This window comes from Bombina bombina, chromosome 4 (assembly GCF_027579735.1).
Source record: "Bombina bombina isolate aBomBom1 chromosome 4, aBomBom1.pri, whole genome shotgun sequence".
Lineage (NCBI taxonomy): Eukaryota > Metazoa > Chordata > Amphibia > Anura > Bombinatoridae > Bombina > Bombina bombina.
In genome coordinates, this window is record NC_069502.1 from 39,717,292 (window position 1) to 39,730,092 (window position 12,801).

Consider the following 12,801-nt stretch of genomic DNA (forward strand, 5'->3'; position numbering starts at 1 on the left):
AATAACAAAATGTTTGTGCCACAATAAATCCTATTTGTTACGTCATTCTGTCACATATGTTGTCTATATGATGTCATCTGATGCCACGTTATGAATAACGATCACTTTATGGGTTTAAAGCTTATAAAGTATATTACCATAAAAATGTTGGTTGTGCAAAGCTGGGGAATGGGTAGAAAAGGAGTTATCTATCTATTAAACAATAACAATTTTGATGTAGACTGTCCCTTTAAACTTTCATGGTTCAATAAATAACGTTCAAATTTACTTTGTTGAAAAGCATACCTAGGTAGGCTCCAAGGCAACAATGCACTACTGAGAGCTAGCTACTAATTGGTGGCTGCATATATATGCCTCTTGTCATTGGCTCACCAGATGTGTCCGACTAGTTGCCAGTAGTGCATTGCTGCATTTTCAACAAAGGATACCAAGAGAATGAAGCAAATTTGATAATAGAAAAATTGTAATGTTCTGGGGAACTTACGGGCAGTGGCCTTGTCTGGTCATACTATTGTGTGCTGCTCCAGCTTTCAGGATTCACCTTTATAAACTCGGCTCTTTTATAGGAAGTGGCTATTGTTGAGATTGCCGTCAGCTATATCCGAGGCCGCAGCCATACACCAAATCCCCCAGCTGAGTCCCTTTGTGCTGTATACTTGCTCTAGACAATATCTCTAACACTTGCTACTGGGGAATATTTGTATAAATTACAGAGAACGCTGTCTGTATTGTGGCGGAGCTCGGTAAATCTGCTATTGCAGACACATTGTGAGCTGCGTTTAACCCCTCTGCTGCTGAGGACTCGGTTTTCCAGGCACATCATGTCATTGCATGCAATCGAGGTGGCAGTTCTTTGGGGCCCTCTACAATAGTGAGCAGGATCCAGATTGAAGACTGGTGAAGACAGTCTTGTTAGATCAGTGCTGAACCTACAAACTACATATCTGAAGGTCGTACTAGTGGCCTGTAACCCAGATACCTTCTAAGCCTAGGAGCCATATTTCTACCCCCACTGTCCAACTTGGCCTTCACCAGGTTTGCCCCTCTACCAACAACCATATAATGGATCTTGATAGTCCTGGAGGAGCCAGATTGCGGCGTGTGCAGTAAATGTTTAATCAGAGGTGGACAGGTTCCGGTCTTTAACCTTGGAACCACATGTGAAGGTATCCTTGGAGGTACAACCTGGTATTGCTAGTGAACTTTGGTACCCCTGAAGTCAAAACTAAACTTTCATGGTTCAGATAAAGTGAACAGTTGTATAAAAAAAACAAAAACCTTCCAGTTAACTTCAGTTGTTATTTATTGAAACATAACTCCTTTCCATGAGAGCACACTGAGGTAGTATCAGGAGCGTGCACGAGTCTTACATCACACTGTGTTTGGAGCAGTTATACATATAGTGCTTGTAACGTGCATGCTGCAGAGCCTACCTAAGTATAATAATGATTGGAAAGAACTACATTTCAACAAAGGAGTTTAATAATAGATACAGTTTTATAGATGCTCTATCTGAAACATATAGTCCTTGTACCTTTAACAAGCTTCAGGGCACTGTAGTGTTTATGGTGAGCACACACCCCATTTGTTCCACAGTACCATTGTGCACATCTGATGATGACCCTGCAGCAGAGCACACCCCCCATTTGTTCCACAGTACCATTGTGCACATCTGATGATGACCCTGCAGCAGAGCACACCCCCCATTTGTTCCACAGTACCATTGTGCACATCTGATGATGACCCTGCAGCAGAGCACACCCCCCATTTGTTCCACAGTACCATTGTGCACATCTGATGATGACCCTGCAGCAGAACACACACCCCATTTGTTCCACAGTACCATTAGGCACATCTGATGATGACCCTGCAGCAGAGCACACACCCCATTTGTTCCACAGTACCATTGTGCCCATCTGATGATGACCCTGCAGCAGAGCACACCAGGCCATTTGTTCCACAGTACCATTGTGCACATCTGATGATGACCCTGCAGCAGAGCACACACCCCATTTGTTCCACAGTACCATTGTGCACGTCTGATGATGACCCTGCAGCAGAGCACACACCCCATTTGTTCCACAGTACCATTGTGCACATCTGATGATGACCCTGCAGCAGAGCACACACCCCATTTGTTCCACAGTACCATTGTGCACATCTGATGATGACCCTGCAGCAGAGCACACCAGGCCATTTGTTCCACAGTACCATTGTGCACATCTGATGATGACCCTGCAGCAGAGCACACACCCCATTTGTTCCACAGTACCATTGTGCCCATCTGATGATGACCCTGCAGCAGAGCACACCAGGCCATTTGTTCCACAGTACCATTGTGCACATCTGATGATGACCCTGCAGCAGAGCACACCAGGCCATTTGTTCCACAGTACCATTGTGCACGTCTGATGATGACCCTGCAGCAGAGCACACCCCCCATTTGTTCCACAGTACCATTGTGCACATCTGATGATGACCCTGCAGCAGAGCACACCCCCCATTTGTTCCACAGTACCATTGTGCACATCTGATGATGACCCTGCAGCAGAGCACACCCCCCATTTGTTCCACAGTACCATTGTGCACATCTGATGATGACCCTGCAGCAGAGCACACCAGGCCATTTGTTCCACAGTACCATTGTGCACGTCTGATGATGACCCTGCAGCAGAGCACACCAGGCCATTTGTTCCACAGTACCATTGTGCACATCTGATGATGACCCTGCAGCAGAGCACACCAGGCCATTTGTTCCACAGTACCATTGTGCACGTCCGATGATGACCCTGCAGCAGAGCACACCCCCCATTTGTTCCACAGTACCATTGTGCACATCTGATGATGACCCTGCAGCAGAACACACCCCCCATTTGTTCCACAGTACCATTGTGCACATCTGATGATGACCCTGCAGCAGAGCACCCCCCCCATTTGTTCCACAGTACCATTGTGCACATCTGATGATGACCCTGCAGCAGAGCACACCAGGCCATTTGTTCCACAGTACCATTGTGCACATCTGATGATGACCCTGCAGCAGAGCACACACCCCATTTGTTCCACAGTACCATTGTGCACATCTGATGATGACCCTGCAGCAGAGCACACCCCCCATTTGTTCCACAGTACCATTGTGCACATCTGATGATGACCCTGCAGCAGAGCACACCCCCATTTGTTCCACAGTACCATTGTGCACATCTGATGATGACCCTGCAGCAGAGCACACCCCCATTTGTTCCACAGTACCATTGTGCACATCTGATGATGACCCTGCAGCAGAGCACCCCCCCCATTTGTTCCACAGTACCATTGTGCACATCTGATGATGACCCTGCAGCAGAGCACACCAGGCCATTTGTTCCACAGTACCATTGTGCACTTCTGATGATGACCCTGCAGCAGAGCACACCAGGCCATTTGTTCCACAGTACCATTGTGCACATCTGATGATGACCCTGCAGCAGAGCACACCAGGCCATTTGTTCCACAGTACCATTGTGCACGTCTGATGATGACCCTGCAGCAGAGCACACCAGGCCATTTGTTCCACAGTACCATTGTGCAAGTCTGATGATGACCCTGCAGCAGAGCACACCAGGCCATTTCTGCCAGATTTCCAGAGCAGATGAGAAACACATTTATGAGTAAGGTGGTTGGCAGAGCTCGGTAATGTACTTTTTATGGTTTTCTCTATGACTTGAACTGTAATTTCCAAGTGAGCTGCAATAGAGGCTGCTGCCAAACTATGGTGGAAAGTTTAAATATCCTTAATAAAATGGGAGCACTCCTCCTACTGTAAAAGCTGTCCAGGAATCTGTGTCTATTTTCTAATTGACTTGCTGTTGGCTACTGAAGATATAAGAGCCTTTGTGTGTGTGACATCAGACTGTCGTTTCCAATAGGGCCCCACATGCCCACCAGCGCCAAGGTTATAAAGACTCATGAAGTAAAGCTCAATGCCAGAAGAAATAGCGCAGGCTTCTTGATTTACTCATAACAATTTCTTCACCAAAAGGTCATTGAACTTAATGCTCACAACATTTTCCTTCTGGCGCAACAAGGAACTGAAAGTCCCTGCAAAAGTCTGAAAACGTGTTGTGATCTCCAGTTTCACACTCCTGGCAAGTTCTTTGAGGACCTTCATGTGATGTCTGGGAGCAGAGTCAGTTCCAGACATTTACAACATTTATACTAGCTGATTTAACCTCTTGTCTGCTAAAGAGGGCAGCTACACATTGTACAACACTCATTTCAGTATTGCTTTCCAACGCAGTGCTTGTTTGTCCTTTTGGAGATACTGAAATATAAATAACTCCTATAGCAATGGCCATTTTCTCTATCAGTAAAGCATGCGCATGTCTTAAACACTATATGTTTAACATTGTTATAAACATTGTTGCAAACAATGCTGCCATATAGTGCTCATGACACATGCAGGCTCCTGAGCCTACCCCTTTACACTCTTGTGGGCAGGAGCCACTTTTCAACACAGAAGGCCAAGAGGGAGAAATAAATGATACAAGTAAACTGCCTTTTTAACTGAGTTCCATGTCTATCTAATTTATAATCCTAAGTGAGCAGAAGTCAAAGCATCATCTATTTGTTTGAAGTTTTCTTTATAAGACAAAGTACTCTGAACTGACGGAGAGGCTGGAGGAGACCATCAGTACGAGGAACTGCATCAGAATGGATTTTGCATAAAGTATGCCAGGTGTGCGGAGACAGAGAAAACCCAACACAAGTACACTTCCAAATAAACCCCAGTAGGCGGCTTCATTTTAAAGTTAACAGCGCCTTCTGTAATGTCAGAGCTGAGGTATCCTTATACTGTATAAATGATGGACAAATGTGATATGATGACCATAATTCTACATGTTCACAATGGTCACAGGAATAAACTGCCACTAAGTACCAGATCTCCCCAGGGCCAAACCATCTTCAGGAGAAAGCTCAAGACATAGTTCTTAGACTGGGCCTTCTATAGTGACCACTAATGTTCTGTTTCTTCATGCTCTGTTAGCCATCTATCCTTGTGCTCTCTGCTTCATGTTCCTTACATGTTTATGTTGTGCCTGTGTTCTGTTCCTCCCTAGACTCCGAGCGCACACAAGCAGGGTGTGATACAAGTGTTTAGATTGGAATAATGTTGTATTGTAGACCAGCATGCACAAAACCCATATATTATTAGTGTGAATGTAATATAGTTCTAATTCTCTGAAAAATGCATAATTGTAACTAACTGTACTAAGGAGTCCTAGTATGCCTTCAGATGAGGTTTGCAGGCTTCCCGAGTCTGCTAAGTGCAGTGATGTTTCCAATCAGTGAATAATAGGGTTTAGCCAGTAGCAGAACATTAGTAGAGTAACCAATGACAATGGGATGGACCTCCTAATTCAGGAACAAATATTGCAGGGCAGGTAGGAGCATGGTCATCTTCCGAACTATAAGCCATGGAATATTTAATGGTAGTGTTAGGTCTGTGCATTACTCAAGCATTCATCAGCTCCCTTGTTCCCATATTTTAGTTAATATCCGTTCTTCCACTCTAAGTAGTATAAACACTTTCTTAAATCACTTTTAATATATATAAACCATAGTGTCCAACAAAAATACAGACAATGCTTTTGACGTAACCCAGGCCCTTAATCATTCTTCTCCACAAACTGCTACAACATGTATGTACTGTGCTGTTCGTTCCTAGTTGAGCGCTTCTCTTTCTGTTTGTATTTACAACATGTATGTAGCCTGCCAAGATCACGACAGCCCACCATACGGACCTCACACCCAGAGCACAAAACACCTCCCACTGATTATCCACGTGATCTCAGGCTCCTTTGTCACATACCTGAATGCAGCTCCTTTACCAGGGAAGACATGGTGTTGGTAATTGAGTCAGCAGCTACAAGTAAATCATTGCGGAGGTTTCTTCTTGTACCTGGAACAATATGTGATACATAACTGTACATTTCACTTACTTCCTTTTCTATAAACACATTATATAACTATTGCAAACTGATTGACATTTAGAACCAATATTAAATGAATGGATGTTAAAATAAGTCAATAGTGGGTGATTATCATAGAAAAAAGTAATTGTTTTTCATATAATCAAATATGTATTACATGAGGGGCGAAGCCTATAGCTGTTGAGGTAGGACGTGTGTTTGAGGAGCTCCAGGTCTTACAAGGTTATTTTAGAGTTATTTTTCAACTATAATTTATTTTTCTTTTATGGGAATCATAGTTACACTTTCTGGTGCTACCCGAGAAGAGCCTGGAGACACCTTATCCATAACGGATTACCTATGTTCCTCAGCTGATTACATTGCAGCTAGCTACGAGACTGAGAGGCCTCTCTAGACTGACAGTGTTGTCAAAGCTGCCGCCAATATACCCCCCCAGGACCCTGGGTTATCAAACCAGTTCTATAGTAACTGGACAGTTCTTTAATCATAACTTTGGACAAAGAGGAGGAAAAGCATTAGTGCGACGACTGATGGGGGATTAAAAGACTCTCTAGTTACACACGCACCTAACAAAGATGGCGACTACTATCAATACTCTACTAGAAGCAATGACCTGCTTTCTGAATGAACACCATGAGAAACTGATGCAAGCGTGGTCTGAGGAGTGGGGAAGCCTACGTGCATTAACTCAACAAGTTGGTTCTCGATGCATACCTCCAAGAGCCTTACCGGTGAAGCCTGTTACAAGTACCCAAGTGCTTATCCCCAACTTGTTAGACCCCTTGCCCCAGGCTCCTACTAAGCCGGATCAGAACCGACACTTAAGCGATTCATGGAGCGGCCCTTTAGCAGCAGACACCCGCGCCCTATATGTACAAGGATGTACTAAGCTTAAGGAGCAGAAGCCGCTAACTGACACTGGGAGCTGTGTGATCTCAACCTCTGTGGTGACCAACCCCGGTACTAAGCAGCGCATCCTAGAATCGCTTGGCCGACGAGGGCATAAGAGCAAGGATCTGATTGCTGGGCCACTCAATACGATGCCCCCTTCTCATGCAACTGCCTTCTCAACCAGAACTTTGTCACGAGCTAGAGGCACTTTGTTTCATGGGCTCCCAAGACCCATCCTGCTGACTGAGGTGCTATCCTCTCTTCCTCTAGCTGGCTGGAGAGCCTTATGGGACCCGGGGAGGCTTCCCCCCTGCACCACCACTCACAAGCGGCCCTCGATTAGGGACCTAGGAGGCTGGGTGGAATAGATGCACTATATGAAACGAGGTGATCAACTGTCTGCAGCACTACGTTTGAACGATCACACTATTATCACTGATTACTGCGTGTAACTGTTGGATTTGGTCAAATGAATGCTCATATTGAAGCTAGGATAAGTTAGAAGGCATCCCATACCAGCTTTTAGACTTGGGAGACACATCCTGTACCTGCCCGGTACAAATTAGGACTGTTATGGTTCATGCTAAAAGGACTCCCAACTTGTTAATAGGGGGACAGTTGCCTACACCGTGTTCAATGTGTTCTGATATGACTGTTTTGCATGTTATTATATATTTTACTATGTTGATCTGTTTTGCAGAGGGTATATGAGAGGAAAGTTGGTAATCCAACTTTACCTAGAATATATGTAGAGCGCCTAATTAATTAACCACCATAAAAGAGCTATTCAACATAGTTAACAATATCTGCAGTTCATGCATGTTAAAACTATAGTACATGCTACTAACAACTACTACGAATTGACCCCATTAAATCCTTGTAGGATGACCCCCCTTGAAATATCTCTCTCTTAATCCTTACAGGATATATGGTTGAGGCTCAGAGCTAATAGAATAGTTTCTATACATGATTTATATTGTATTCTCATTGTTTTTTTTTTCTTTCCATGAACTAAAGCACTCCTGGCCTGAGAATTCAGAGCCCCTGTAATCCCGCAAAAGTTTGAGTGATAGGCCTTGCCCTGTAGACTGCGGCTGAGTTTATGGGACAGGTTGGGACACTTATTAAAAAGGCTCTATGTATCCATGTAAACTATTTTTGTACAATTGGGCTACTGATTTACCTGAGATGAGATTTCCCCTGTATACTGGTTAATGCCGCTCTTTAGATTTATTAAAGCTATATAAGATTAATGGAGCAACGCCCCTACCATGGAGATCCCATATTTTAATTTATATGAGTATATTTCTGCCTTTTCGTATGTATATCGTTGTACTACAGATTTGATATTTAGTTGATGCATTGCTTCCTCTCTGAATATTATGCCTCTGTGCTCCTTCTGGAACCTATCCACGTTGGGTTTGGTTATTCTATGTAACTCACTTATAATTACTATACATATGCCCCTAGGCACCCCCTCTACAAATGGCTTAATAGCAACTAATATCAATTTTAGCAACCCTTTGTATATGCTGGTGGTTGTTTGCCATGCAAAGTCATAAAATATCTCAGGTCTAACATACCCTATTATGTCAGAATGCGTTATATACTTTTGGGGGAAACTTCTTCACCTCCTATAAGTATTTCTATTTAACTGCTAATTATAAAGGTCCAAATTGAGTTGGGTTGATATATACTGGACAAGTTGTATTCATATATACCTGTTAATTTGCTGTGATATATACATTAACAATTATATGTTCTACCAAGCCCAAGAGTGGCTATGGATCAGCTTACCTCCATTGAATGTTATTATTTTATTCTGGTCCTAGAGTGACCTACTATTTCCAGAGGAGGATGATATAATTGGTATAATGACGTTATAGCTATTTTTGCCTACTTAACTTTTGGATTTATATGTATCTGAGACATTATTCTATCAATGTGAACTTACCTCAAGGGCTGTAATTTTTAAGTTTTGTCAATTTAGCTTGCACTGTATATGTTTCTATTCACCTCAATAAAAATATATATATAAAAAAAAAATATTTATTACATGAGAAAGTAAAGGTGAGTTTACCATGTGAAAAAGCCTCATGCACATCTCCTAAACCAGCTAGTGAGTCCTGAGGTACGTGGGTAGGTGTGGAACCAGCAGATGTGGACCTTACGGGCATGGGCATTGGCCGATTAGCTCCATGGCTTGGCGAGGAGTGCGGAGAGCCAGCAGCTTGTGCCTATAAAACATACAGACCAAATGGTCACCTCATTAAGCAGTTAGCAACATAAAGTTAACTATACACTGTATACATGTAAAATGTGCTACCTTTAAAAAAAGAAATGAATAATAGATAATCCTGTGGTGAATAAACCAGCTTTTTTTTTATGTTGGAGCTGCTCCTATCAGCCATTGAGCAAGATAGTTTGAAGACCCAGAAGCATATAATCACGTGTTTTTTGGTAGTTTCCCCTTACATTTAAACAGTATTTTTTTAGAAGCACATAAAGGTCAGGTTCATGGTGTGTGTAGGGCCAGTGGCCTCCTAAATGGGCAGAGCAGACACCAGTCGCTATGGTATTACTGTCCGTGCGGGATGCTTATGCCATTTATATGAATTAGAAATATCCCAAAATGAGCGAGGAGAGCGCTGCTCACGTGGTAAACCATATAACATAGTGCAGCTGAGAGGGGCATCAGATGTTGCACACAAGCAACATTCAATGTTTTACTCTTGCAGGGGCTACAGGGTCCAAGGGCCGTTTTTGGCTCTTGGGAACTGTTGTTTGGCCCTGGGGACCTATCAACCCTATAACTCCTATTGGTGCCTTAGTTTGCAAAAAATAGATAAGCCCTGCTTTTTTTTCTTTCTATAAGCCCTATGACAACCATGGGGTTAACAGAGACAATTACATATTCTTGTGCCATTCCTCTGTGATTTGCAATTTAATCTTATTTAATGAAGAAAGTAACAAGATAATTAAAGCAATACAGTTACTGAATTTTCTGCCGTGCTTGTCTATTAATGAGATTTGTGCTCTATGAGATTAACTTACAATTCACGTTGTTTTATTTTACTCTAAATTCTTAATATCCTTTACAATAGACTAAGTAAAAATACATTGATAAATAATGGTTATCTTAACAGGGCCGCCACTAGAAATTTTGGGGCCCCTTACTTAACCGAATTCTGATTATCTTTTTGTGATGGAAGATGCCAACTAAATGATGACAACAGCATGCAGTGGCTGAAAGGAAGGGCCCTGAACTGCCTAAACAATAATTTAAAGGTTAAGTGGTGGATTGGTGACTTCCGGAAAGGTCTCATTAGTCTCAAAGTCTGTAGAAAGATGTGAATAATCAGTGGTAAGGTCAAAATGTCCTAAAAAGGAACAGACAATGGACACACCCACACAAACTCAAACAGAAACTTGCACATACACCCAAGGAAACATCCACAGAGACAGCCTCAGAAAACACACAAAGACATACACACTCACAGACACTCACAGAAAACACACAAAGACATACACACAGAGAGAGATACCCACAGAAAACACACAAAGACATACATGCACACACACACCCTCACAGAGAGATCCACAGAAAATGCAGACAGACACACACACCCTCAGAGAGAGATCCACAGAAAAAATGCATACACACTCATAGAGACACCAACAAAAGCACAAAGACAAACACAGACACCCACAGAAACACTCACAGGAGGTAACATTTCTACACATTGCCATCCCCTAAATAAACACTGTGTGTCATGCATGATAAAAAAAATAGCAGAAATTAAGAGATCACTTTTTAAAGAATCATATTTGTAAATGTGCAAAACAAAAAACTTTTGTGAATTCAAAATTGTACATTATTGATCTGTCAGAATTGGTAGATGAAGAAGTACTTTTGAAAGGTTGATATATGTTTATGGTCCCCCAATTTTCCCCAACCAAGAGCATCACTTCAAATCTGGTGTACAAATGTTCCCATCTGTCAGCTGTACTTATGGATTTTGAAAATGCTGTACTCTATATGGTCTTGGTGGAACCATAAGCTGTGGTATTCAGTCTCATACCATTACATCTGGTTAAATGCAGGATTTAGGCTTGTTTGTATCTATTTTACAATTAAGTCAGCTGTAGTGTAAACTGAACAGTGTTAATTTAACCTGTCTCATTTCAAACACTCTTAGTCTGAGAGTATAACATTTTTTTGCAGATGTAAAAATCTTAGATACAATGCCTCCTGGCATCTGGAAAGTCCTTGCATAAAGTGGCAGTAAACTGGAATGTAATATATATATATAATTATATATATATATATATATATATATATATATATATATATCTATATATATATATATATCTATAAAAAAAACAAAAAACAATCATATCTGCCAAAAGGGCACCTACCATTTGTGTATTGAGGAGGAAACAATTCTGCATGGTTTTAAATATAGAATTTCTACAGCATTGTCAAATAATCATAAACAGTTACACTGCTGTATATTGCTAAAAAATGTGTTTTTATGGCTCCCTGGCTCCCACCACACAATTACCACACTGAAGTTACAAAACTGAAATTGCACAAATAAATAAAAAACATTTACTAAGTAAGTCCTACCTACTCTGCAAATGAAAGTGATCTGCCGTCTGACTCAGACACACACTGTACAAACTAAAGTGCCAAGTCTGTCTCACACTGTGCATAGTGGTTTAGTGCACACTCAGAAATCCTCTCAAATGCTAATGTTTTACTCCTTGTAATGACATTTCCCACGCTCAATAGCACTCTGCTGTAGCGCCCTCTGGTGGCTGCCAAAATGTAAAAAAATGGTCTTAAAGCTACCGCCTTCCTGCCCCTGTACGGTCTTAAAGCTACAGGCATCCTGCCCCCTGTACAGTTATACAGCTACATCCTTCCTGCCCCGGTACGGTCTTAAAGCTATGGCCTTCCTGCCCCCTGTACAGTTATACAGCTACGGCCTTCCTGCCCCTGTACGGTCTTAAAGCTACAGGCATCCTGCCCCCTGTACAGATATACAGCTACAGCCTTCTTGCCCCTGTACGGTCTTAAAGCTATGGCCTTCCTGCCCCCTGTACAGTTATACAGCTACGGCCTTCCTGCCCCCTGTACAGTTATACAGCTACGGCCTTCCTGCCCCTCTACGGTCTTAAAGCTACAGGCATCCTGCCCCCTGTACAGATATACAGCTACAGCCTTCCTGCCCCTGTACGGTCTTAAAGCTATGGCCTAGCTATGGCCTTCCTGCCCCCTGTATAGTTATACAGCTATGGCCTTCCTGCCCCCTGTACAGTTATACAGCTACGGCCTTCCTGCCCCCTGTATGGTCTTAAAGCTACAGCCTTCCTGCCCCTGTACGGTCTTACAGATACAGGCTTCCTGCCCTCTGTCCAGTCTTAAAGCTAAGGCTTCCTGCCCCCTGTAGGTCTTACAGCTATAGCCTTAGTGGCCCATCTGCAGTCTTACAGCTGCGACTCTCCTGCCACCTGTACGGCTTTACAGATACGGCCCCCGTTTAGTGCTGCAGAATCTGTGCATTACAAATAAAGATAACAATAACTTTATTTATTTTACCTCCCTGTAGCGCTGCAGATTCTGTGCGATACAAATAAAGATAACAATGACTTTATGTAATTTAACCCCCTGTAGCGCTGCAGAATCAGTGCATTACATTTAACGATAATAACATTCCTATTTTCTGATTTCTTTTATATGTCAGCCTGTTTTGTATTTGTGAATTGTCAATTGTCTTGTAAGATATTTTGTAAAGTCTTAAAAAGGCTAAATATTTACATTTTCCCACAACCGCATGGCAACATGAAATGTAGTGACAGTACAATGTTGCTAGTTTAAATAATGCGAGTGTGGCATACAAGGGGTTAACGGATAGTAGTAATCTTAGTCTGG

General features: G+C 42.4%; 1 protein-coding gene across 1 annotated transcript in view; it reads right to left on the bottom strand.

The window, feature by feature from the left end:
• Nucleotides 1-12,801, bottom strand: part of DTNB (dystrobrevin beta) — a 983,126-nt gene that overhangs the window by 14,456 nt on the left and 955,869 nt on the right. The window contains exons 17-18 of the mRNA XM_053709466.1: nucleotides 8,944-9,100; nucleotides 5,852-5,941 (exon numbers count right to left, since the gene is read on the bottom strand). Of these exons, the coding sequence (XP_053565441.1) occupies nucleotides 5,852-5,941; nucleotides 8,944-9,100 (247 nt within the window). The remainder of the gene's footprint in view (nucleotides 1-5,851; nucleotides 5,942-8,943; nucleotides 9,101-12,801) is intronic.